This window comes from Otolemur garnettii, unplaced genomic scaffold (genome assembly GCF_000181295.1).
Source record: "Otolemur garnettii isolate 467f Iridium unplaced genomic scaffold, OtoGar3 scaffold00017, whole genome shotgun sequence".
Lineage (NCBI taxonomy): Eukaryota > Metazoa > Chordata > Mammalia > Primates > Galagidae > Otolemur > Otolemur garnettii.
Window position 1 is genome coordinate 16,138,361 of NW_003852412.1, and position 26,713 is coordinate 16,165,073.

Genomic DNA, 26,713 nt, shown 5'->3' on the forward strand with positions numbered 1-26,713 from the left:
TTGGGGAACGGCAAGTAGTTTAATGGTAAACTACATGTAAATATTGGTAAAAATCTTCTGCACAGCAAAGGAAACAGTTAATAATGTGCAGGTTTCCCGACCTATAGAATGGGAGAAAATATTTGCAAACTATTCAGCTGACAAGGGATTAATAAATAGAGTATATAAGGAACTCAAACAACTTAATGGCAACCAAATAAATGATCTAATTTTAAAATGAGCAAAATATCTGAGTAGACAGTTCTCAAAAGAAGACACACAAATGACCAAATGATATATGCAAAAATGCTCAATATTACTAATCATCAGAGAAATACAAATCAATGAGATACCATCTTGCCTCAGTTAAAATATTACCAAAAAGGCAGAAAATAAATGCTGGTGAGGATGTGGAGAAAGGGGAACACTTGTACACTGCTGGCAGGAATGTAAATTAGTACTGCCTCTATGGGAAACAGAATGAAAGTTCTTCAAGAAAACTAGAAATAACCATATGATCCAGCAATTCCACTTTTGGGTATATGTCCAAAAGAAAAGAAATCAGTATGTTGAGGGGATGTTTTCACTGCCACGTTTATTGCAGCACTATTCACAATAGCTAAGATATGGAATCAATCTAATCATCCATTGACAGATGAACAGATAAAGAAAATGTGATACATATACACAATGGAATATTATTCCTCCATAAAGAAAAATGAAATCCCATCATTTATAACAACATGGATGAAACTGGAGGACATTATGTTATGGGAAATAAACCAGGCACAGAAAGACAAATGTGTTTTACTCATATGTGGGAGCTAAAAAAACTGACCTCATGGAGGAACAGAATAAAATGGTGGATACCAGTGGTTGGGACAGGAGTGGGGAATAAAGAAGTATTAGTTAATGAGCACCAAAATACAGTTAAATAGAAGAAATAAAAGGTAGGGTTTCATAGCACAGTGCGCAACTGTAGTCAACAATAATTTATTATATATTTCAAAATAATTAGAGGAGTAGATTTGGAATGTTACGCACACAAAGCAGTGATTAATGTTTAAGGTCATGGATATCTCGCTGGGATTTGGTTATTACACATTGTGTGCTTGTATCAAAACATCACGTGTAACCCATAAATATGTACAGCTATAATGTAGTCATTGAAAAGATTCAAAAAGAAATAACAAATGAGAGAAATTATAGATTTAATTATCTAACCTTACATTTCACATTGTCAAATGTGCACACAGAAGCACGTTACATTAATAGTGTTTGTTAGATAAGGACCCTCTTATATTCATGTCCCGCCCCCAAAAACAGGGAAGCCAGAGGAAAATGGGATAATGTAATCCAAGTGCTGAGAGAATATCATCATGACTTAGAATTTTATACATACAAAAATGTATTTTTCAAAAAATGATAACAAGATAAAGCATTCATGGATGACACCATTTACTACCTACAGATCTAGACTAAGGGGTATTCTAAAAAACATATTTCAATGATAAAGAATATCATTCTGGGTGTGGTAGCTCACACCCTAATCCTAAGCAAGAGTGAGACCCCGTCTCTACTAAAAATAGAAAAACTAGCTGGGCATTGTGGGGGGCGCCTGTAGTCCCAGCTATTTGGGAGGCAGAGGCAGAAGGATCACTTGAGCCTAAGAGTTTAAGGTTCCTACACTCTACCCAGGCTGACAAAGTAAGACTGTTTCAAAAAAGAAAAAAAAATTGTCCTGGAATGGATGCTGAGATATAAGGGGGAAAATTGTAAGCAGAAACAATAGTAAAATATGAGTAAATCTCAATAAACATTTGAGTCATAATACAAAAAAATATAGAAGAGGTGATCAGAGTTAAACACCCTAAGTTACATGAGTTTTAGGGGAGAAAGTAAAGATATTAAAAAATTATAAATTTTTAGAGTGAAATAGTTATTTACAAATTTAAGGATATCTATGCTTAGAAATACAGTATGTAATTTTCAAACAATTAAAAGGAACAGAAATAAGAAAAATTCTCTATCTCTAAATTAAAAAAAAAAAAAGAAAAATAGAATGAGTAAAATGTCCACAAAAAGATGGAAAAAATGCAACCACATGACATCACCAAGCTTGTAAATGAACTGAACACTCCATGTAAGAGGCAGATTATAAAGGTGGACTAAAAAAAAAAAAAAACCCAAAAACCTATCTATGTTCTTTTTACAGGAAATACTTTAAACATAGGACACAGAAAGACTGAAAGTCAAATAATTTATAAATCCATAATGAAAATAGAAAGCTGATGTGGCTACATTAAGATCAGATGAGACTCCTTTTAGGAGGCCGAAAACTTAATCAGAAATAAATATCCCTTCATATTAAAGTTTCAATTCCCTAGGAAGATACACGTCTGTGCATTTAAATAACGCAGCTTCAGGATATAGAAAGGAAAAACCAACAAAGTACAGGCAGCAACGGGCGAATCAGTGTTCATGGGGGAGATCTGAACTTCTCTTTCTCATTGATGGATCAAGCAAACGAGGACAGAGAGGCTGCAGACGGCACAGATGATTAGCTTGATCTAATGTGACATGTAAAACCCTCGCCAGCATCTGCAGATTACATATTCTTTATGCAGTCTTTTAAGCGCCCCTGGAACATTAAGAAAAATAGCAACAACAAAATAAATTCATTCAAAATATATGTAGGCAAACAATAAAGATAAGAGCAAAAATTAGTAACACAGAGAACAAAGGTAACTGAGAGGATCAATAAAAGACACGTGTGACAGGGAATGGCACATTGTAGGCACTCAGTAAATATCTGTTCAGTGAATGAAAAGCGACAGAAATGCCCACGTATAAAAAGGTCCAAAAGGAAATTTAGCAGGCAATGGTTACAGCTGAGCAGGGCAATTTTGAGTTATCCTGCTTTTATTCTTTGTTCTTTTCTGTTATTTTTTGAACTATAATTTTAAGAAAACATATTATTTTTAAAATAAATAAATAGATTTATTTATGAAAGCCAGGAACTAGCCATGGTTGGAGGTGGTGCTTTGCTTCTTGCTACCTGGATAGCCACAAGCAAAATCTCTCTGAACCTGTTCTCCAAAGTGGCAATAATACAGCCTTCCCCCAAAGGATATTGTGGCTGGTGGGGGACCATGTAAAGCGCTTAGTACAGTGCTTAATAGAGAGGCTCAGTGGTCATTTTCCCTCCCCAGCTTGAGAGGCAGGACAAGAAAGATACTGCTTCATTCCTAAGAAATGTGCCCAGAGTGGAAGGCAAATTTTATCAGTCTCGAATATGAAACTAGATGAAAGCTTAGTATGTGAAATTATATTTGTGCCCTCCCAGAGAGCCAAGAAAATTAAGAAATGAACCAAGTAACTCATCATATTTATTGCATGTAAGAATGAAGGTGCAGTATTATCATTTCCTTGTGATAGTCACATCTAATAGTTCTAAAACCAATTCACAGTACTCATGTCAGACTTATTTTATGAGACATTTAACCATTGCTAAATTAAATTTCATAAGGAAATGTGCCTATATAACTTCTCTGGAGTTACAGAGATAGAAATCTGACCCATCATTTCTATTTTCACAGAAAACCATTTAGCAGAACTTTGTTCCAGTGGAAGTGTTTATTGAGCTGTAAGCCTAACACAGTTCATTGGCTGCGTGTATTTCATCATGGACATTTTTCTCAGTGCAGATATGCTCAGTTCATTAGTACTGACAGCAGATGGTAGCACTTTCACACGAATTTACCTCCTGAATTGATCTAGGAAATGTCACCAAAAAGATCCTGACAGTTTTGATGTTCTTCCATTTCTGAAAAAGGTATGTTAAAAAAAAATAAGGTGTAGGAGTTTAGATGTTTTTTTCAACTCTAACACGTAATTCCTGAACCAACTAAAGACTTCTTTCATTTCTCATTCTGGCTGTCTGAAGGAAAAGGTAGAAAATACAGATAATCTCTCTTGATAGTTAGTATAAGCCTTAAGAAACCTCCATTGAAGAAAAATGGCTTTTGGAGGGTATTATCCAGATCAATTGTTTACACTGATCACGTCTTCAAATTGTTTGTAAATTCTCTACCTGAATACAAATTGCTGGGCTTGAAGGATCACCTGAATGAGGGTGACAGAAAAAAATAGTCTTAGCTCAGGTCACTACATTAACTTTGAATTCTGGAAGTTCTGTAGCATGATCTTGTTCTCTGTAAGATTAACCACATTTTTGAACTATAGACCTTTTGTTTTGAGTCAGGCTTAATTCAATTTAAAATTACCAGACAAGAAGATTTAATGTTTGCTAAATGAATGAATGAGATAATGTATGAATTCTAATCATATCAGGAAACAAGACTTTTTCTGTATATATACCAGCATTATTGCATTCTTTATAACTCAAGGCCTTGTGTTTAGTAGTCCTATAGATTTAGAAATAAGAATTTGATATTTTAAAAATTAATTTTCTATCTGTATTTGAAGTGATTATTTGACTAATTTGCCATAACTAAGAGATACTGATACATTTTCAAAAGTATTGGGTGTTGAAGCCTGTATAATTTAACCATGTGTTAATTCATTACAGATGTTTTTGACACATTGCTAAAGAGTGGTCCTGGTTAACAACATATTTAAAGGAATTATTTCACAAGAAGAAGGAGATTTGGGGTTCCAAATACTCTCAAAAACACCTTTACATCCTAACAGCAGAGGCACAACTTAATACTGACTTGATTCTCCTAAAATATAGCAACTTTGTTCAATATGTTTCCATTTCTTCCCCCTTCCTTTATGTTATAATGTCATGTATATTATATTTATAAATGATTTTTGCTTATATCATCTTATATCTTTTAAAGACATTAACAAAAAGTTCAGACTTTTATATTCATCATTTATGAGGCTTTTCATTTTTTCCTCTGGACTTGAGTTACCCTCTGGTTTTATTTCTTAAAGCACTTTCTTTAGTATATATTATAAGGCAAATCTACTAGCAAGAAATTCTCGTAGTTTGTTTCCCTTGGAATATATTTATATTGTCTTCATTTCTGAAGGATAGTTTTGCTGGATATAGAATTCTTGGTTGACAGTTTTGGTGGGGTTCCTCCCTCCCCCTAGTATTTTGAATATGTCATTCTGTTCCTATCTGGACTAATGAGAAGTCAGCCATTATGATATTATTATTCCTCTTTTTTGATGAGTCATTTATCTCTTGCTGCTTTTAAGATTTTCTCCTTATCTTTGCCTGTCAGACATTTAACTGTGATATGTCTAGGCATGAATCTCTCTTTGTTTCTACTTAGAGTTTGTTGAACTTCTTGGATCTGTAGGTTGTTTTTCATCCAAGTTTAGAAAATTTTAGCTAGCATTTCTTCAAATATTTTGCCTTTCCCTTTCTCTCCTCTCCTTTTCAGACTCCTGAACATGTACTGTGTGCTAGTACAGTCAGTGTTGTCCCATACATAGCTCTGTGAAGATTATTTTTCTTCATTTTTTTTTCTTTTTTATTTCGGGTATTGTACTTTTTAACTCCAGAAATTCTATTTGGTTATTTTTATAATTGGTATTCCTTTATTGAGATTACCTAGCTGAGTCATTTCCATAATTTTTCCCTTTTAATTCTTTAAACATAGTTATATTTAATTCTTTGAACATATTTACAATACCTCCTTTGGATTCTTTGTAAATAAAATATCAGGGCTCACTCAGGGTCAGTCTGTATTAATGATACAGTACTTGTATGTATCATACTTTTTGGTTTCTTTGCATGTCTCAAAATTTCTTTGAAAACTAGACATTTTGTATAATATAGAGTGGAAATTCAGGATTGTAATTTTTCTCCTGAGGATTGTCTTTTTCTTGTTGCTGCTGTTGTTTTTGTTTATTTGTTTTAGTAACCTCCCTAGGCTTTATCTGCATAATTTTCTCTTATGTAAGTGTAGCCACTGATATCTTTAATATTTTTTATTCTTATTTTATTTATTTATTTATTTATTGCAGTTTTTGGCCGGGGCTGGGTTTGAACCCGCCACCTCCAGCATATGGGGCCAGCACCCTACTCCTTTGAGTTACAGGTGCCGCCCTCTTATTTTATTTTTTAACCTGCCTTCCTCAAGGGTTTTCAACTATGTCTGCATAGCTTTTAGGTGAGCCAATAACTAGATAGAAGTTGTGGAAAATACCTCAAGCCTGTACAGCTTTCTTCTCTTGTTTATAGACATATGTGTGAGTTGGGAACACACTCAAAATTCAGGCATTATTTAAGTTGACTTCAGCTTTTACTTCCCATCACATCTTCTTATCTCTTCTCTGCTCAACCCTTTCCTGTCAGCCAGGGATTCCTGGAGAACTTACCTAGAGCTTCTGTGACTATCTCATTTTCAGAATCTCCCCATTAAACTTCTGGCTGGCATGCTGCTTGCCTCAGTTGGGACCTCAACCTCTGGCCAGCAGAGCTGTGGTTTTTTTCCTTTTCATTTAGTACCTGTTTTGCTATTTTTATTGGCAGTGCTGCTGAGCAGTAGTTTTCACTGTCAGCCCCCCTGGCGTTACAAGTGTTGGTGCTTAAAGCCAGCCCTGCTCTGGTAAAACTTCTCTGTCGATGGGCCTGGGATTGGGGTGGGATTGGAGTTTGGGGTGGGAGGGATATGGAAGTATTTCTAGGAAAGAAAGCTGCAGATTCTCTTGGTTTCTAACTTGAAGTTCTAGCAGCATATCATAAATTAAACACTTCTCACAGGTTTATTTGCCCTTGGTTGGTTTCCAGAGCCCAGAAATGGTTTGTTTTTGACAATTTTGTTCAGTTTTATACTTATTTTCTGGGGAGAGGATTTGCTGACCTCTTCATTCTGCCACAGCTGGAAGTCCACTCCTGTTATTTATATAAGAAATCTTTCTTAAAAGATTACGTAAGTATATCTTATAATCCCTATTTTAAGCTGATCAACACATCATAGCTTGATCCTTTTAAACCAAAAGCATTTTACCAAAACAATGTAGTTTTAATTCTAAAAATCCAATTTAAATTTAAACTTGTGGTTCTTAAAGACCATCATTTCAATATAAATATAAGGTCTCAATATAGTAAAGGATAAAGTTTTTTTTTCAGATGGCTAAATCTGCATTAGAGAAATACTCATGCTATTCTAAATGCTCTCCTAAGGCATGAAAGTCTCAATTATTTTAAAAAGTATTCCACATGAGTATCACCATGCATTTTATTTTATTGGAATATAACCCCAAATGCTAATATCACTGTTTTTATGTTGTTTGAGGAAAAATGAATATTAAAATGTGGTAGATTACTGAAGTGTTTTTGAAGTGCCTAAGCTTTTATTTTAATTTAAATTCATTTGAATTATTTTCCACTTATTTGGCTTTAAACCTGAATACAAATATATTGATAGTTCTAGTTGTCATATAGACTTAGACCTTTTACTAATTCAGACATCTCTTCCCTTCAATTATAATCAAACACTAGTCAGTGATGTTCTTAATATGCTATAAAATCTAGAGGAACTTCCTGCTTTTAGATTTTGATATTGGATTTTATTATAGACATTGTAAGACTATGTTCTGAATGGCTTGCTATTACCTTGTCTGTTTAGACATCAGTAGGTTGAACATTAATAGCCAACTAAGAATTTGCTGTGTGTCAGGTACTGTCCAATGTACTTTTCTGGTACTATCTCATTGATGCGTCACAATCAATCCATGAGGCAGATGCTACTCTTAGCCCCAATTACCAGATGAGGAAACAGAGACATAAAATGACTGAATGGTTTTCCCAGAAGCGCACAGCTGGCTAAGCAGTGGGGCAGGACTTGACCCCAAACAGTGATGCATGCTCTAACTCATTTGTTTTATGGGATGAGCAAAAGGTGACTTACAAAGTGAAGTTTAAGTCTACTTAGCAGCATCAAATGAGCAGCTACAACGTGACATGGTCTTAAGTCTGCTCTGAGAGAATGGCCCCCGAACTCTAAGTGTGTATATACCTCTTGGGTACAAGACACCAAAAGGAGAGCGAGTTTGGGAGAGAGTGGAGGCTCTGAGATTGGGCCGATCCCCCTCATTATGAATGTTTCCATTCTATGCAGCCTTGGAAGCCTGGGTTTCATTTTATTAAAGAAGGTAATACATCTTTACATCACTAACATTGGATTATAGGTCTATATTCCTTCCACTGGTAACTATGTATGTCATCCAAAAAGAATTTAGACTACATTTAAATTTTTTTGCATATCCCCTGCACATTTCCTGTACTTGTTTCCCCTTGGGGTCTTCTGCCTAAACACTCTGTCCCTAGAAATCTTCATGGTTGTTTTTTCTCTTGTCATTCTGATCTCTGATTAAATATCACCTGCCTTGGTCCTGTCTAGCTGCCACAAACTGGGTGGCTGAAACAACAGACATGTATTCCTTACAGTTCTGAAGGTTGTGTAATCCAAGGTCAGGGTGCTGGCAGATCCAGTGTCTGCTGAGGGCCTGTTTCTGGTCCCCTAGATGCTGTCTTCTCACTGTGTCTTTTCTGTGGTGGGCAAAGGGTGAGAAGGTCCTTGGGGTGTCTTTTATAAGGGTACAGATCCGTTCATAAGGGCTTCACCCCATGACTTAGTCCCTCCCAAGTGCCCCACCTTCTAATACCAATGGGATTTCAACTTGGACTTTGGGGGTGGGGAGTTGCAGACACTTTCAGTCCATCGCACCACCTCTTCAGTGAAAGCTAACCTTCTCACCAAAGCCAATGTCACCACCATCCCTCCAATTCTTGTTGCCTTGTTTAGTTTCCTCCCTAGCACTTATTATGATCTGGATTATCTTGTTTGTTTATTTGCTCTATATGTTTATTGGCTATTTCCTGCTCTGGGATCTAAGCTCCATAGGATCGGAAACTGTGTTTGTCTTAGCAATGCAGTAGCCTCTATATCCATATCTGAACTGTACAGTAGTCTCTATAACTGGAACTGTTTCTGAAAGACACATGAAAGCTGATGATCTGTGAGTATGTGTTGAATTAATAAATATTTGTTTAAAGCAGATAACAAAAACCAGACAAGGTTGGACAGGAGAACTTAATGTAGGCACAACCCATCTGGGCTGTGTCGTGGGGCCCGGTTAGAACTGGGAATGAGGGTGGGAAGAGAGCTGGAGAGATGAAAGGAGTGCTTGCTAGAAGAGTCAGGTCACTGGTCAGAGACACTGGAGATGGCCTCAGGGAGAAAGAAAATGGCAGGTGGTGCTAAAAATGCCAGATACATACAACAATCTGCACCTAGTGGGGAACTCCTCCCTCACCCCCACCCCAACCAACCTCCACACGCAGTGTCACCAGCACCAGTGGAACATTGATGTGTGCACAGACCAAGGGGTGAGGCAGCAGGGACAGCCACAAAGTTCTTCCTGTGACCAGCTCCAAGTGCAGCTTCTCCTTGGGCTGGCAACAGGAGCAGAAGCCAAGAGAAGCAGCTAGGCAGCCCCTAGTCTAAACCCAGCCTAGAAATCTGTTACATTTGGCCTACCTATGTTCAAAAAAATGTACCAACATCTACATTTAGGAGATTTTACGATAACTTAGGGTTTTCTAGGTTATTTTCACAAGCAGGCAGGTCTGGTGTGCTGCCCTTGCACTCCCCCGTGGCACAGTTGACTGGAGCAGAGTAGCAGGTAGCGCTACAGGTGACCCCCTCCAGGTCCCCACGGTCCCTTTCACCTGCTGGTGTATTTAACTGGCATTAACCCCTTAGCTCACCTCCCTGGTCTTCACAGGTATTTGAGTTTACAGTTTCTGGCCTAGTAGTTAATTCACGATATAAACGGTCAATAATGTATCATTGATTATTGCTTTTGTGTTGGTAGAATTTGGCACAGATTACCTAGAGACCTGCTCTGTCTCCCTATTGCTTGCTGAGTGACATCCCCATCCCTAATCTGGGAGCAGTCTGACCTATACCTTCTATCCAATTACTCCCTTATAAAGGGAGCGGAGTTATGTTATATGAGCTCTTAACTTTTAGAAATGGCCCTATAGCATTGAGAAAGACGGAAGGAGAGAAACAGGCAAAAAGAGAAAGGGAGAGAGAGAAGACAGTAGAACAACGCTGTGCCCCACCCTCTCTACTCACTGAATATGTCCCTATTGGTCCTAGACACAGTTATGCCTGAAACAACATGTTGACAAAATTTGTGTAAAGAAATATGTGAATGATTTTGGTTCCTTTACCATTGACAAAGAGGTGAATGAAGTGTGCTGTTCAGGGGATCAAGCTACTGGGCTCGATGAACATCCTTGAAGGAAAAACTGAATAATACTTATAAGCCAACAAAGGGAACTGATAAAATATATGGTTTGCATCATGTAGGCAAAACCGTGCCTCCTACTATACTGTACTCAACTACATTATTACACTTTATCAGTGAATAGCTCCTATGTGCTAACTTCTTCTCATGTTCAGATTATAAATTATATTTCAAAATAGACTTGCATATTCAATTAATAACTTGGAATTTAAAACAAACATTTATTTCAAAGGAGTAAACCAGATTATTTATTTTAACTTTTTCAATCCCGGACCCACTGTGATTCTTACAGGAACATCCAATACTCGGGCAGCCCTTTTTTATACTTCATCCCTGCAAGACGAATGAATTCATGACTCCTATATTAAAGAATTCTCAGAAAATCAATAGGTAAGAAACACCAGCAAGACACATTGGTTTCTCTGATTTTAATGGTATAAATCTTTTTATGTGACTCTAAAAGCTATGCAGAAAGGGAAATATTCTTGGTAATGATAGTAATGGCTAACACTTATTGATCTTTACTGTATGCTAGGTGAGTTTTAGATGGAGTAACACATTGGATTTTTATAACACCCTGTGTGCTAAGTATCATGGTTTCACCCGGTTTACAGAGGAGGAAGCTAAAGCACAGAGGAGTTGAGTGACTCGGCCAAGGTCACACAGCTGGTTAAGTGGTGGAACTGGGATTCAAATCCAGGCATCCTTACCTCATTGCCTTACTAAAAGCTGTGTAATTCATGGGTGAAATTAGAATCATCAGGGGAAGTCAGAAGCCGCAGTGCCTTACTTCATTTTCACCTACCTTAGTGAATGACCCTCACAGTCTCTCTGGGCAAAGAGGGGCTGACATTCAGAAACGATGGGCTTCCAAGTGGTGGGCACACATCTTTAAAGAAAGCCTCATTTCTGATATTGTCAATTTTCTACCATTCACCCAAAGACTACAGTGGAAACACTCGCATGGCCTGTATTCACTTGTTTTACAGGCACGTCAACTACATCACGTCATGGCTGAGCATCGTAGGGCCAGTTGTTGGGCTGAATCTACCTCTGAGTTATGCTGAAGCCACCTCACAGGGTGAACGAAATGTGGACTGACCAAGGTAAAAAGCAAAGCCTGGATTTAATGTTTTGTTGTTAGACTCGTCCTTGCTGGGCTCCCCCTCTCCCCAGATGCAAAATTTGCTTTGCTCTTTACTGAGCTGAAACCTGACTTGTTTATTAGTTTTCCAATGCCCTACGTGATCATTTAGGAAGCTTTTGGCCTTGCTGTAAGTAGTTCTCACCCAATTACAGGAGTGGATGGCTTTATTCTAGAATTGATATTCTTGAGGTAAGTCTTACTGTGCAATTAACCTTTTATTCTCTTGGCTTTTGTTTTCTTCTTCTTCTTCAGATTCTTCATTTGAACTTAGAAATTGCAACATGAAACGTACCAAAAGTTTCCCTGGCCAGCTGTTTTATAAGACCAATACTATGCAATATTTCATCTCACCAAGATTTGACATGGATTGTTTTTCCCTCAGAAGCAAATGGCTGCAGCAACTGATATTTGATATACAATGTACTGAATGTTTAGAAAAAACACTTCAAAGATACAACTTACTATAAATAACAAAAAAAAATGAACCTAATTTAGTAATACTAGATATACTGACATCATTAGGGCACTAATTGTCATTTTTTTCTAGGCTAGGCACTTCCCTTCCCTTTTTTCTGATATTGAGATTGATAGAGAAATTGATTTGTATACTCTTTTCAATGTAAGATGTATGAAATTAAAACACAGGATTTACACATCCCTGAAATTAGTGATATAAATATAACCAATCTTATTTTCCCACAATCAAACTCAAGAATGATAGATTATTTGGGTTTTATTCCAAATGTGTATGTGCGCGTGCATGTATGTGGGTGTGTGCAAATAGATAATACAGAATAAGGAAAATACAATCAATATTTTATTGTGAGGTAGTGTGTTTTAACAAGCAAAGTATGGCATAGTAACTAGATAGGAAGTATTTAAACATTAACGATTCTTTTTACCTATAGTAACTAAACAATAGTCATTGTGTCACTCTTCTTGTCAAACTCACAAATGGCTCTACTCTACTATATGAGGGATCTTGAGCAAATCTTCACATCTGCAAGACTTATTTCTTCATCTTTAATTTGGGAATAACAAGCTAACTCATAGGGTTTCTGTGAGAACCACATGTGATTGTTAATGCCTGGGAAAATATTACAAAGTATTATACAAATACCCCTTAAATGGTTACCTTGTCTGCGATTGTTATTTGCTCAGTCTGTAAAGAGTGTTAATAACCAGTGAAGTATTAACATGACCCTAATTTTGAAGAATTTTCTGTTTTGTTTACTTGTTTTAATTTTCATTTCAATTTGCTAGGCCCTGAAACTAAGACAGAAAAGTTCTTGGCTCTTGAGAGGATCTAGATGTGTGTCTTTCATTGAGGAATGTCCTTTAGAATCACCTGAGGGTCTTTTTACAACTGCAGATGCTGGGGCCACCTACAACAGCTCCAGAGAACTCTGCTACACACACTCCCTGGAGAACCTCTGATGTGGTTGTACCTTTACTGAGCTTGGTGTGCATAGCTTTTTCCGATAGGCCTTTTCCAATTCTGTGCAAGCTGGACTTGCTTCCTAGTTTTGCTGAGGCATGAAATGGATGCTTAGGAAGTTTGGGAGGCATTTATTCACAAGGTGGCCCACTGGTGGGAAACCAGTTAGGGTGAGGGCCTCATTCACTGGTGACTCCTGGAGCACTGTGACAGCCTCCCCTGTCCACATCTTCAAGGGAGAGCTGAACTCAGAAAGGGAGTGGAAGTAAAGAAAGGGTTAACTCAAACTGCTGGAAAAGCTAAAAGTAAATTTTAAAACGCTGAGCTGCACATATTCATGCTAGGAGGAGAGTCTGCTTATATGCTTGCTGGGCATTTTGGTATTTACCACTTAACATCTTTTCAACTTCTGCAAGGGATTTCCCCCCACTCTCCCTAACGTAAACACAGATTTCTCAGCAAGTCATTTCTCAAGCCAAGTCATTTCTGGCATGAAAAAAAAAATTGTAATAACATGTCATTTGAATGATGTACTTGTCTGAGAATATTAGTTATCCTTTGCTAACAAATTCTGAGATGATAGTCTGTTAGGTTGGGGCCAACATTTTGGAGTTTTTCTCTTTTTAAGTTTAAAAACATTTTCTCCTCTGATTGATTAAGACTTAAAAATTTGTCAGTGGCAGAAAAAGTTCGGAAGAGTTTTTGTAAATGTGGAGGTCTTCCTCACTAGAAAGCTCCATCTCCTCAGGCAGACTTATTGCTTTTAAGAATTTTTTTCACTTGAAAAAACTTTACAATTTTGGTTGATAAAGAATTTCATTTTTAAAAACACAGTTATACTATGACAGTGTTCTCTCATTGGAAAACATTTTGTTCGGTCAAGTAACAGTTCTTTCTCAACAATATGAGGGTGTTTTCCTCCTCATTTTCTCCCCAGCTATTTAATAATATAATGCCAAACACCTTCTGTCAGAAATGAGGCTGGTTGGTTGCTACCAGCTAACCTTCTAAACTCTGCTTTTGTATAACCTTAGAAAAATTGCTTCACCTCTTTGGTCTTCAGTTTCTTTATTTGTAAAATGGGGGAAATTTGGCTGTGTATCATCTGAGGCTAGGTAGAAATCTTGGCAGTGTAAAATAGGAAGAGGTCCAGAGACTTAGACTGTGAGTCTGGCTACCCACAAGCTGTGACTTGGGCCAGTCTTCTTAATCTCCTTTTTGAACTGTAGTAGAACCTCTGTAAGTTGACTACCCAAGGAGCTGTAACCAACTGGTCAGCGTACAGAGGTGGTCAACATAAGGAACTAGGCTAACTGTACTGATAGTACATGTGGTGCATGTCGAGTCTGTGAAAATTAGGCCAACTTAAGGAGGTGGTCAATGAATGGATGTGGTCAACTAGTGAGGTTTTACTGTATTACTATAAAATAAAGCCCACAATATTTATGGGGCTTACTTGGCAAGGGTATAGAGATCAAAATGATACATAAAATAGAATATGCTTTATAACTAACATAGTGACACAAGGAGGAAAGGTGACAGTGGATGATGGCCCTGCTCCTTCCTAGCTCTTGCGTGCCAGAGACCTCAGTGCCAAGTAAGCTCTCTGATCCAGGAAGTCTTCTCCTCTGCATCCTCATCTAACCATTACCCATGCTCCTTCCCACCTGGCCGTGCTTCCTTCCCTACCTAATTCCCACCCTACTTTCCGTGACCCCTCTGACCACCTCAGCCCCACTGGTGGATACCCCAGTCCTGTGATGGGTAGGTAGGAAGTAATTTCAGATGATAACAAGCTTGTACTATGCCCCGTGGTGACATGCACAGGGGAGTTGCTTTGTGCCTCTCCTAAGTAGACAGAAGGCCCTCAGTTTGGGGATTCCAGGGCTGGGCAAGCTCTTTGAGTGACTGGTGGCAGAAATAACAGCTGAGTTGATCAGCGGGTACTAGCCTGCAAGCTAGAGGTTAAAAAGCAAAATTAACCCCCAACAAAACTTACTAATATTAAGAGAAAAAAAGTAAAAACTAGGTTTTCACATCCATTTCCTCCATGATAAATATAGTGGATTTTATTCCTACTCTCAAGATACTAGGAAAATAGAGTTCTGCATTGTCAAAACCAGCTCTTAAATAACTCTGAAAGCAGATATTCCAAAGAAGTTTTCTTAGTATTAAAATTTGAGAGTAAGAACATGAAAATATTTGCTTCAACAGATATTTTTCAAGTTCCTCTTATGGGCTGAACAAGAGGCTAGGTGCCACAGCAGATGGGTAGACACCCTGGCTCATAAGATGCCACAGTCCCCTGGAGAAGACAAACCAGAGGAAGACGCGGGGCCACTAGGATGTATGCTGGGGCAGACGTGGGAGATGTGTCACAGAGGCTTTGCAGAAGAAGAAGGGGAATGGGGTCTCGAAAAACTTAGGATTTAGCTAAGTCAAGAGTGGAGGAAACAGTAGGCACCTATAATCCTAGCACTCTGGGAGGTTGAGGTGAGTGGATTGCCTAAGCTCACGGGTTCAAGACCAGCCTGAGCAAGAGAGAGAATCCCTTCTCTATAAAAATAGAAAAATTAGGCTCGACGCCTGTCGCTCAAGTAGCCAAGCCGCCAGCCACATATACTGGAGCTGGCGGCTTTGAACCCAGCCTGGGCATACCAAACAACAATGACAATTACAACCAAAAAATAGCCAGGCATTGTAGTGGGTGTCTGTAGTCCCAGCTACTTGGGAGAATGAGGCAAGAGAATTGCTTAAGCCCAGGAGTTGGAGGTTGCTGTGAGCTGTGATGCCATGGTACTCTACCCAGGGCGACAACTTTAGGCTCTGTCTCAAAAAAAAAAAAATTAACTGGCATTATGGTGAACACCTGTAGTTCCAGCTACTTGGAGGCTGAATCAAAAGGATCTCTTAAGCCCAAGAGTTTGAGATTGCTGTGAGCTATGATGATGCCCCAGCACTCTACCAAGGATGACAGAGTGAGATTCTGTCTTCTCCCCACCTCTCAAAAAAAGGAATGGAGGAAAAATCTCAAAGGTGCATATGGGTAAGTGGCGAAGAATGAAGCTGGCTGGCAGGGTGGGGACCAGGTCTGGAAGAGCCTTTACTGCTACACTGAACATTTGTATTTGGCCTGGAAACCCCTAGAGATACAAGGAGAGAAGTTGAAGTGGGGACATGGAACCTAAGTTTTAAATGATTGCTACATAGAAATAATTACACAAGCACTTTGTTGTTCGTTTCTTTTGTTTGTGTTGTTGTTTTCAATACAATGTACCACCCACAGGAGGAGACTGGGGGAGAATCTTTTAAATTTTTGCCATATACCTTTTAAAACAAAACCTGCCAGTGTACTAAAAAGCCTTAAATCCTGGCTACTGTGTTACCCAGAGAGAATCACTGTACCTCGCTGAGCCTCTGTTTTCTAATGATTCATTAGGGAAGTGTTTTAGGTTAAGTAAAATTAATATATTGGTTTGTGACCAGTATTTTTTTAATGAAGTAGAATACATTTTAAAAAATCAAAATGGGGACAAGTGCAGTGGCTCACACTTGTAATCCCAAGTACTCTTGGAGGCTAAGGCAGAAGGATTGCTCGAGCTGAGGAGTTTGAGACCACGTTGAGCAAGAGTAAGACTCGATATCTATAAAAAATAGAAAAATTATCTGGGGGCTGAGTACGGTGGCTCACATCTGTAATTCTAGCACTCTGGGAGGCCAAGGCAGGTGGGTTGCCTGAGCTCACAGGTTCAAGACCAGCCTGAGCCAGAGTGAGACCCAGTCTCTAAAAATAGCCTGGTGTTGTGGTGGGCATCTATTATCCCAGCTACTCAGGAGCCTGAGGCAAGAGAATCACTTGAGCCCAAGAGTCTGACATTGCTGTGAGCTATGATATCACTGCACTCTACTGTGGGTGACAAAGTGAGACTATGTCTCAAAAAAAAAAATGAGCTGGGCACTGTAGCAGACAGCTGTAGTCCCAGCTACTCCAGTGGCTGAGGCATGAGGATCAGCTAAACTGAGCAGTTTGAGGTTTCACTGAGCTGGGCTGAGGCCTTGGCACTAGAGCCTAGGAAACAGTGAGACTCTGTCTAAAAAATAAAAGATAATAATAATCAAAGTACATTGTATATAGTAAGGGCATTTGTTGTTTTTGAAACTGGTTTAAATTATATATATATTATATATATATATACACACACACACACATATATATATATACTCATATATGAAAGCTGTGTCTGTGTATGTGTGTGGACGCACACACTGGGTTGTGATATTGACTGTATCTCTAACTCCAGGGAACAGCTGGAGATCTGAAAACTAATGGACAGACAAGCTCCCTTCCATTCCTAAGACCCTCTGATTTTCTTCTTATGCTGCTAACCACTAGGTTACTGAGGCTATTCTAAAAGGAAGTACTTCACTATGAATCATGTCCATGGCACTGGGCTACTTTCCTGTGCACATAGGTCTTCAAAGCTACTCCTCTGAATTTTTAAAGGCCTCATTTATAAAAGTATTTTCATATCCTTCAGTTTGGTGGTATTCTTTAAAGCAGTCCTGGACGCCAAGCGCTTGTTTTAATGTTGGCGTTGCCAGTAGTGACACCTAGTGGTCATGTTGCAGGTATCCTATACAATGCGTGTGTGTCCTGCATAAAAATCAATTCTATATAGCAATAAAGAAAACCTGTAGCTGTGCGATGCTTTCTTAGATTACTTTGAAGCTTTCCAATATCCAGAAGTCACTGTTTTTTTATAACTATGAGGTAGAAATTTGACAAAGCATGCTCTGATAAATTAATGGGAGATCGCAGTGCAGGTATCTAAAAGCCCCTGGTGCTTCGTCATTTACAGGTGTGTGCGGAGCTTTTGGCTTTTGCATGGTGCCTGGTACTTGGCAGCACTCAATATATTTTGTTGAATGTTTAAATATGGGGGTGATTAATGATCCCAGGGGAAGAATCCCAGAGGAAGTAGGCCTTGAAGGACAAAGAGGAATGTGATTAGCGACTAGAGGCTAACAGAATTGAAACTGAGAGCCATGAAAGACCAAAAAGGAACTGAATAGGGCCCAACAGGGCAGCTTTGAAGCTTTGAACCCTGGAAGTGGCTGTGTGGAGTTGTTTGAGAAGGACTCATCTGGCAGTGGTGTATTGGGTGGATTAGGAGGAATAGAAACTGGATGGAGGCCAAGAAGCTAATGCACTAGTGAGGAGATGAATCCCTTAGTTAGGATGGCGACAGAGGAAAGAAAAAGAGAACAGGCCAGGCGTGGCAGCTCAGGCCTGTAATCCTAGCACTCTGGGAGGCCGGGGCAAGTGGATTGCTTGAGTGCATGGGTTCAAGACCAGCCTTAGCAAGAATGAGACCCTGTCTCTATTAAAAATAGAAAAAAACTAGCCAGGCGTCATGGTGGGGGCCTGTAGCACCAGCTACTTGGGAGGCTGAGGCAAGAGGATTGCTCAAGCCCAAGAGTTTGAGGTTGCTGTGAACTATGACACCACAACACTCTACACAGGGTGACAGAGTGAGACTCTGTCTCAAAAAAAAAAAAAAAAAGAGAGAGAGAGAGAGAGAACAATGTCAGAGCCATTTTGAGAACCAGAACTTGGTATGGAGAGAATGAGAAGATGCTTATCCTGACTTGATTATGTCTTAGGTTCTAAACTGGGAGTCCCTGCTGAGGCCTGGACTGGACCTCTTGCCCTCCTTTCTGGAGGTATGAAGGTATGAACTTGCATTCTTCTTTTAAAAGTGCCACTCACCCTTTGAGAAGATTTGTTCCTCTCAACTCCAGCAGCAAAGTGGGATGTAGTCTCAGCCACCTCCTTCAATGAGTTCAAAGAAAGAGGACATAGGCCCTTCCCTGCTTTCTGTAGGTAAATGGCTAAATAAACTATATTATATAGCAACTAAGGGGAATGAATTCAGTCTCTGTGTATCAAAATGGAAAGATCTCAAAAAAAAGGGAAAATCTCATAAACAGATTGTTCAGAAAATATAACCTGTTCATGAGAACATGATAGTTACCACCAAACTAGATGCTAACTATAAGCTATGACTTGAATGTGTCCCCCCAGAAGCATGTGTTGGAAACACAGTCACTGTTGTAACAGGAATTGGAACCTTTAGGAGGTGACTAGGCCACAGGAGCTCTGCCCTCATGAATGGATTCATGCCCGAGAGTGGCTCAGACCCATTGATGTCTTCAACCACGTTATGACGCTCAAGAGTAAGAAGGCTGGCGCCAGATGTGACCCCTCGATCTTAGAGTTCCCAGCCTCCAGAACCGTGAGCCAATAATTTTTTTTCCTTATAAATTACCCCATCTGTAGTATTCTGTTACAACAGCACGAAACAGACGAAAGCACTGTGCATGGAGCTTAATACTATTTATATAATCAGTGCACGAATACTGCACTGATTATAGGTGCGTATATCTTACATGCATTTTCTATAGGTGCGTACATCTTACATGCATGAAAAATATAAAAAGTAGTCTAGAAAGAGGCGCATCAAATTTGTAAGGAAGATTACCTCTGAGGGTGGAGCGTGGGAACCTGGACTGGAGGTGATCAAAGACTTGGCTCTTTTTGTGATGCTGCAGGTACTGTCCATAGAATGTGAAAGTAAAATTTCATTTTTTAAAAAATATTTGAGTCCTTGCCAATCATTTGAGAAACATAAAAGAATGTGAAGGAAAATGTTTAGAAATCACTGATGCCTGTATCATCTCATCACTCAGAGATAACTAGTTTAAACATATTTAATTATCATTAATCCTGCATGTGCTTTTGTATCCATTTTTTCCACTTAACATTATATATAGATATATATATATAGAGAGAGAGAGAGAGAGAAAGAGTCTCACTCTGTCACCCTGGTTAGAATGCTGTGGCATCATCATAGCTCACAGCAACCTCAAACTCTTGGGCTCAAGCGATCCTTGTTCCTCAGCTTCCTGAGGAGCTGAGACTACAGCTGCCTGCCACAATGCCCTGATAACTTTTCTATTTTTAGTACAGATGGAGTCTTGCTTTTGCTCAGGCTGGTCTTAAATGCCTGAGGTCAAGTGATCTTCCCACTTCAGTCTCCCAGAGTGCGAGGATTACAGGCATGAACCACTGCGCCAGCCTCCACTTAACATTATATCTGAAAACATTTTCTTATGTCATTTAATTTTCTTTGAAAATACAACTTAATATGATTAACTAGGATTTCCTCTATATCAAAATGTACCAGAACATTCTCCTCCTATTGTTTGACTTTTGGTGATTTCTAATTCCTCATTGTTTACTAACATATGTTCATTTCATACTTTCCGCATGCTTGGGATCTGGTCGAGGGGTAGACAAAGCCCTCCCCCGAGAGCTTTCAGAATGTCAGAACATGAGAAATGTATACAGAAATATGTGCTCACTTTTTTGTTTCTTTAGCTTACACCGTTGCTAAGAGAATTAACAGACCAAAGGCTGGCAAATCACCAGTAAGGCTCCCCTCGTTTACATTTCCTATAGCCGCCTGTGCTTACCATTTCATTGGGTCCTTGAAAATAATTTTTACGTAGCTTTTATTACTGAACTGACCATTTTTGTCTTTTTGTCTTGCTAAAATTTACATGGATTCTTGGCTTTGTTTCTTCTCAACACGGTCTATACTTCTCAGTGTACTAAGTCTAGTTTTTGCTTCTAGAGAAGCTTATTGTTCGTGTACTGATTCCAGTGTAAGTCCAGAGTGTGGCAGTGAAACAATTAAGCTGTGTTGGTAATTTTTAAAAATTATTATGGGAAATTTCAGACATACGCACAAGTAGAGAAAATAGTACAATGAACTCTCACATGCCTGCACATCAGAATCAACAACTGCCAGATTTTTCCATATTTGTTTCAGTTAATCCTTTTCTTCTTAATTTATTTGCTCAAACACTTTAAAGCAAATCGCAGGCATTATGTCATTTGTTTTCACAGGTGCAGAGCGAACACTTTCATTTGATATATTCTTTCCATTTTTGCTCCATTTTCAGACATTAAAAACATCTTTGGATTTTTGTCCTCTGCTTTATTCCTAAGGGTTAGGGATTTATACCCTTGTTCCAATTCTACCTTTACCAACAACTGGAAAACCTTTTTTCTCTGAAATGAACATAATTAGGTCAGCCAGTGCAATAAAGCACAATGTAAAATATGCATTTTGCAGGTTCTGTGGACTGGATCATCCACAGAACCTCACCACACTGGGGACATTCCATAAGCCATATCAATCCTCAGGTAACTTCATTGTTCTCCGCTGTGATTAAAATTCTAAAAATTATGTAATATGTGATCAAATCTGATTACTGTTGTACAGGTTTAAACAGCTGGTTTCTTGGGCTAGGAACTCTTTTGAAAATCTGAAAAAATGCATAGAACCCATTTTTAGAAAAATGTGTGTGTATGTGTACACACATACATGAAATCTGAAGACAGTTTCATAAGGTTCCCAGGCCCTCTAAAATCCATCTATGGGACAAGCCCTTTCCATGTATGGGAATCCTGGCCCATAAATCTCATTTTCAATGGCTTTTTTTCACACACATATGCACAAATGCAGGAGGAAGAGGGGTATAGTGACAGGGGGGAAAAGTACCTCATTAGAAACATAAGAAAATGTGTAAATTACAGATGAATAAAATCAACGATTATACACTGGAATTAAAAGCCTAGAGAAGTACAGCCCGGAACCTATTGGAACCTGAGAAGGGAAAAGCAGTCATGCTTACCTGCAGACACACAAAGAGCCGAGCAACCTCAAGCTGTCGTACCACACAGAAAAAAACCCTTTTATAAACTCCAGCAATACATTTCTAAAGCTACTGGAGAAAAAAGAAAGCATTATATATCATTTCACATTGTATGCCTATATCTAAACAAATACAACTATCATGTAGCCATAAGTACAAAAAATATATTATGAACGTATAAACTTTGAAAATTTGGGTATGCCTGTAGGTCCTACACTTTTGACTCGGCCAAGTAACATAACCCCTTGTTCTATTTCTGATTTATTACAGTGAAAGAATTTTAGAAAGCTAGACTTAAAGAAACAAACACAACTCCCACCCTGTGAATAGATGCAAACTTTTTAAACAGGGGGCCAGTTCACTGTCCCTCAGACTGTTGGAGGGCCGGACTGTGGGCCCCAGGACGAGTCGGCTGCTAAGCAGGACAGGCAGCAGCAGCAAAAACATCTGGCGGACCGGATAAATGTCCTAGGCGGGCCGCAAGTGGCCTGTGGGCCGTAGTTTGAGGACACCTGGTAGAGCTCTGTCCCCAGGCCCTGGGCCCAGCCAACTGATGAGTTCTGGTCCAAGGCCTGTGAGGAAGCAGCTTCACTCACTGCAGGCAGGCGAGGGCTGCCCAGGAGAGCAAGCCAGCACGTCGCAGCTCCCCATTGCTCGCAGCACCGCCCAAGCTGCAACTGTGCCCTTCTGTCCTTTTCCCTTCCACCTCTGTCCAGGGAAAAATCGTCTTCTATGAATCTGGTCCCTGGACTGCTGGATTAGAGAACAGAATTCATGTCAGTAACTTTTTACCACAAATAATCAAGCAGATCACTGTAAAGGCCCTGCAGAGGGAGCCTGGTACTTGCCTGGCTGGAAGATCCGACGGTGAGGGAGGATGTGGATTTCCTCCTCCTCCTCCCGCTCCAGAGGGAGCAGTTCTCCAGCTTCAGGTCTGGGAAGCAGAGTGCATTAAGGAAGGGTTTGCAGTAGTGCTCATTATGCTCATTATGCCTGGCTGAAGTTCTCAGGGCTGCAAGTGGCTCCCTGAATTTCTGAAGAAGCCTGTAGTATGTTGTTTGTGTTTTTACAAATTAACGGAGCCACTGAGCAGTGGTGACTGAGCATGAGCATATCTGAAAATACTAGTTATCTGTCACTCACCGTCACCTTCAAAAGTGTCACTCTAAACACTGTTTTTCTGTTGTGAGACAATTTATGCTTAAAAATATTATTAACTGTCTTAATGCTTTGCTCTAGAACTCCTGTGGTGACATTACTGTGACAATTACTAAGCTTTTAAATTTCTCTTGCCTGCATACTAAAAAATAGAACATAATTTTACCAAATAGTAAGGACATGGTTTGTGCTAGAAACTTAGAATGTTCTGTCCAAACTGTGAAGACAATCTCCCAACTACAGAATGTGAGTTAATATTTAAATGATCCATTTAAGTATTTTATAGGCCAAAATAAAAATTATATAAGTTGCTATAAGTGATACTTTTTATTGTAATAGGGCAATGTATTATCTTAGTCTCTTTCCTTGGCTTTGTGCAAAGCTAATAAAGAAATATTACCTATTTTGACAAGCTTCCCACAGATTCTGAGAATATTATCTATAGTGTGAGTATTATGACCAAATCCTATGAGATATTTTCCTAGAATGAAATCCAGGAATGTAATAGGCAGAAAGAAACACATTCAAATTTGTATAGCTGTCAAATTACAACGATGTCTCTCAGCCCCGTCATAAAACGAAAGAAAAAATCCACATTTATTTGAGGCGTTGTGTGTTTCCCTAATAGAGTTTTAAATTGTTTTCAGAACATCAGTAACTGGAGTATTTCAATATTCCCAGATAAATACCTACAAAAAATTTACTAATCATGTTACATCATCCCTCTTCCCTTCACAAGATACAAAACATTCTTATTAAATACTGAGAGCATGAATTTACATCTGAACCTGCGAAGTAGCTACCTGTGAGGCAGTGTTCGTTGTTTTGTGGCTTTCTAGCAAAAGACATTTCATTTAGAGGACAGACTATTGTTCTGATCTCATCTATTTTGAGTACTTGGGCAGATGGTTTCTGAAATACTTAAGATCTACCTTTGTGCATCTGACTTATAAGATGAGGTGGCTGGATAAGGGCAGTAGTTCCCACAGGTAGAGAAAACTGGAAATGGGCCCGTATGAACTACCTGAGTGTCTCCCGGAATACCCCAAAGATGATGTCTCAGAGGAATTCTGATGTTTCTTGGGCTTGGGAATCACAGGAGTAAGTGATTATCCAGATTCTTTTTGCTTTAAAAATTCTGATTTATTTGGGCAATTCTAGGCAAATAAGGATAACACAAATTAAGTAAACAGATCAAATTACCCATTCACAAGGTATACATACACACACACACTCATTTTATTATTTATAAAGAATTTAAGACTCACAAGAACTTGCAAAAATAGTAGTTTGTGTATACTCTTCACGTAGCTTCCACGGATGATGATATCTTTCATAACCAGAATATGTTTTTAAAATCATGAAATTAACATTAGTACAACACTGTTAACTGAACCACAGACCTTGTTCCATTCACCCAATTTTTATATGCATTTTTTGGTATATGTATAGTGCTATGAAATTACATCATAGTATTGATTTGTATAAACACCAGCGCAAACAAGACACGGAAGTGTTTCATCTCCACAGAGAAACTCCCTCCTGCTGCCCTTATCTAGTCAGACTCTCCCCATTCCAATCCCTGGTGACGCCATCTCTTCTCCACTCTGTAATTTAGTCATTTCATGAGTCTTATGTAAATGAAACCATACAAGATATAACCTTTCAAGGTTGGCTTTTTCTCCCTAAATTTTAAAATTATGGGTACGTAAGAGTTATATTTATAGGGTGTACAGGATGTTTTGATACAGGCATACCTGTGTAGTAATCAACTCAGGGTAATTGTGGCTGGCTTCCTGCACTCAGTGTAATAGCATAGAGACTCACAGAAGTATTGTATGTGACAATAGTTTCTTTGCTTTTCTGGCTAAGTATTATTTCATTTATGGATACACTATAGTTTATCTATTTGCCCACTGAAGGGCATTTAGGTTGTTTCCATTTCTTGGCTATCACAAAGCTGCTGTGAGCATTTGTGTACAGGTTTTTTTGTGGGTATTTTCATTTCTGTATAATTACATAGGAGTACTATTACTGGGTCACACTGTTAAGTATCTAACTTTATAAGAATCTGCCTAACTCTTCCAGAGTGACTGCACCATTTTATATTCCCACAATGTCTGAGAGATCCAGTTGCTCCACTCCATCCTCCGTACTTGGTATTTCCAGTATATTTAATTTTTGTCATTCTGATAGGTGCATAGCAATACTTTTTGTGGTTTTAATTTGCATTTTCCTAGTGGTTAATGATGTGGATCATCTTTTCATGTGTGTATTAGCCACCTCTTAGGTGAAGAGATGTTTATTGGCCCATTTTACAATGGGGTTTCTCACTTTTGGTTTACAGAGTTCATCTATTCTGGGTGTTAAGTCCTTTGTTGGATATGTGATTAAAAGTATTTTCTCCAGTCTGTGGTCTGTCTTTTCATCTTAATAGGATTTTTTGGTTTTCAGGATTAAAAAGTTTTTAATTTTGACAAAGTTTATTCATTTATTTCCTTCATGGAATGTGCCCTTGGTGTAACCTCCAAGAACTTGACCTAAGCCTGGATTGTAAAGATGCTGCTTTCTTCAAGTTTTATAGTTTTAAGGTTTACATTCCGGGGTGGTGCCAGCCCCCTATGCCAGAGGTCGCAGGTTCAAACCCAGCCGCAGCCAAAAACTGCATAAAATAATAAATAAATAAATAAATAAATAAAGCACTATAGTATATATTTTTTTAAAAGTTTACATTCAGAGTTAGGATCCATTTTGAGTTATTTCGATAATGTGTGTAGGCCAGGTGTGGTGAGTCACACCTGTTATCCCAGCACTCTGGGAGGCCGAGGCAGGTGGATTGCTTTAGCTCAGGAATTGGAGACCAGCTTGAGAAAGAGCCAGACCCCACCTCTAAAAATAGCCAGGCATTGAAGCATTGTGGTGGGTGCCTCTAGTAGTCCCAGCTACTTGGGAGGCTGAGGCAAGAGGATTGCTTGAGTCCAGGAGTTTGAGGTTGCTGTGAGTTCTGACACCAAGACATCCTATTGAGGGAGAATGAGACTGTCTAAAATAATAATAATAATAATGTGTGTAGTTTAGGGTCTAAGTTTTTTTTTTTTTTTTTCAAATGGAAAGACTGTTCTTCCCCATTCCTTTTGTATTTTTGTTAAAAAAAAAATAGTTGGCCATACTTCTGGATGTTTATTTATGCATTCTCTAGCCTATTTCATTATTCTGTACCTCCTCCAATAAGTGTTAACTACTGTAGCTATAAATTAAATCTTAAAATCAAGTTTTGCGATTCCTGCCCCTTTATTCTCCATTTTAAATATGTTGGTTAGTCTAGTTGCTTTGCCTTTCTGGAGGTATTTTAGAATTAGTTTTTCTCTACACATGCGGTGCTGGGATTTAGCTTAAATTCTGTGCCCACAGCGAGCAGCTCATTCATCTCACTGCGGACCTGCATTTGTCCAGGGGGGCACAGCAGCATGCCAGTAAAGCGTCTGACGTTGGATACACACATGTATGAATGAAGGGTCCTTGGCCACTAGGCAGTGAGGGAAGAGGGGCAGGTCAGACGAAAGCAACAAGTTTCAGACACTTTCGGATTTGAGGCGCCCAGGGTGCAGTGAAGGGTCAACCTGGCAGCCTCGGCCAGAGGACTGCTTAGCAAGAGAAAGGGCACCCGGGTTCGGCCAGGAGGCGGCAACTGCGAGTCCCCGAGGAAGGCGTCTTCTTCCCAGGTTTGGGTGACGTCTCCAGGACACCAGCGACGGGGGGCCCAGGGGTGAGTGGGTGGGCGCCGCGGGGTCCCTGCACCCCCATCCCTGGCGAGCTGCTGCAGCCCCTGCGGTCCCAGGCTGAGTCCCCGCCGCAGGCGCGTGCCCCGCGACAAGGACCCCACCGACCCGCAGAGGGCTGCC

At 39.3% G+C, this 26,713-nt stretch overlaps 1 protein-coding gene across 1 annotated transcript in view; it reads left to right on the plus strand.

Moving 5' to 3' along the window:
* The window catches only part of ATG10 (autophagy related 10), a 262,904-nt gene extending 250,314 nt beyond the window's left edge, over positions 1 to 12,590 (plus strand). Inside the window, exons 6-8 of the mRNA XM_003786018.3 lie at positions 10,577 to 10,674; positions 11,274 to 11,390; positions 11,684 to 12,590. Of these exons, the coding sequence (XP_003786066.1) occupies positions 10,577 to 10,674; positions 11,274 to 11,385 (210 nt within the window). The 3' untranslated portion in view covers positions 11,386 to 11,390; positions 11,684 to 12,590. The remainder of the gene's footprint in view (positions 1 to 10,576; positions 10,675 to 11,273; positions 11,391 to 11,683) is intronic.
* The last annotated feature ends 14,123 nt before the right edge of the window (positions 12,591 to 26,713 follow it).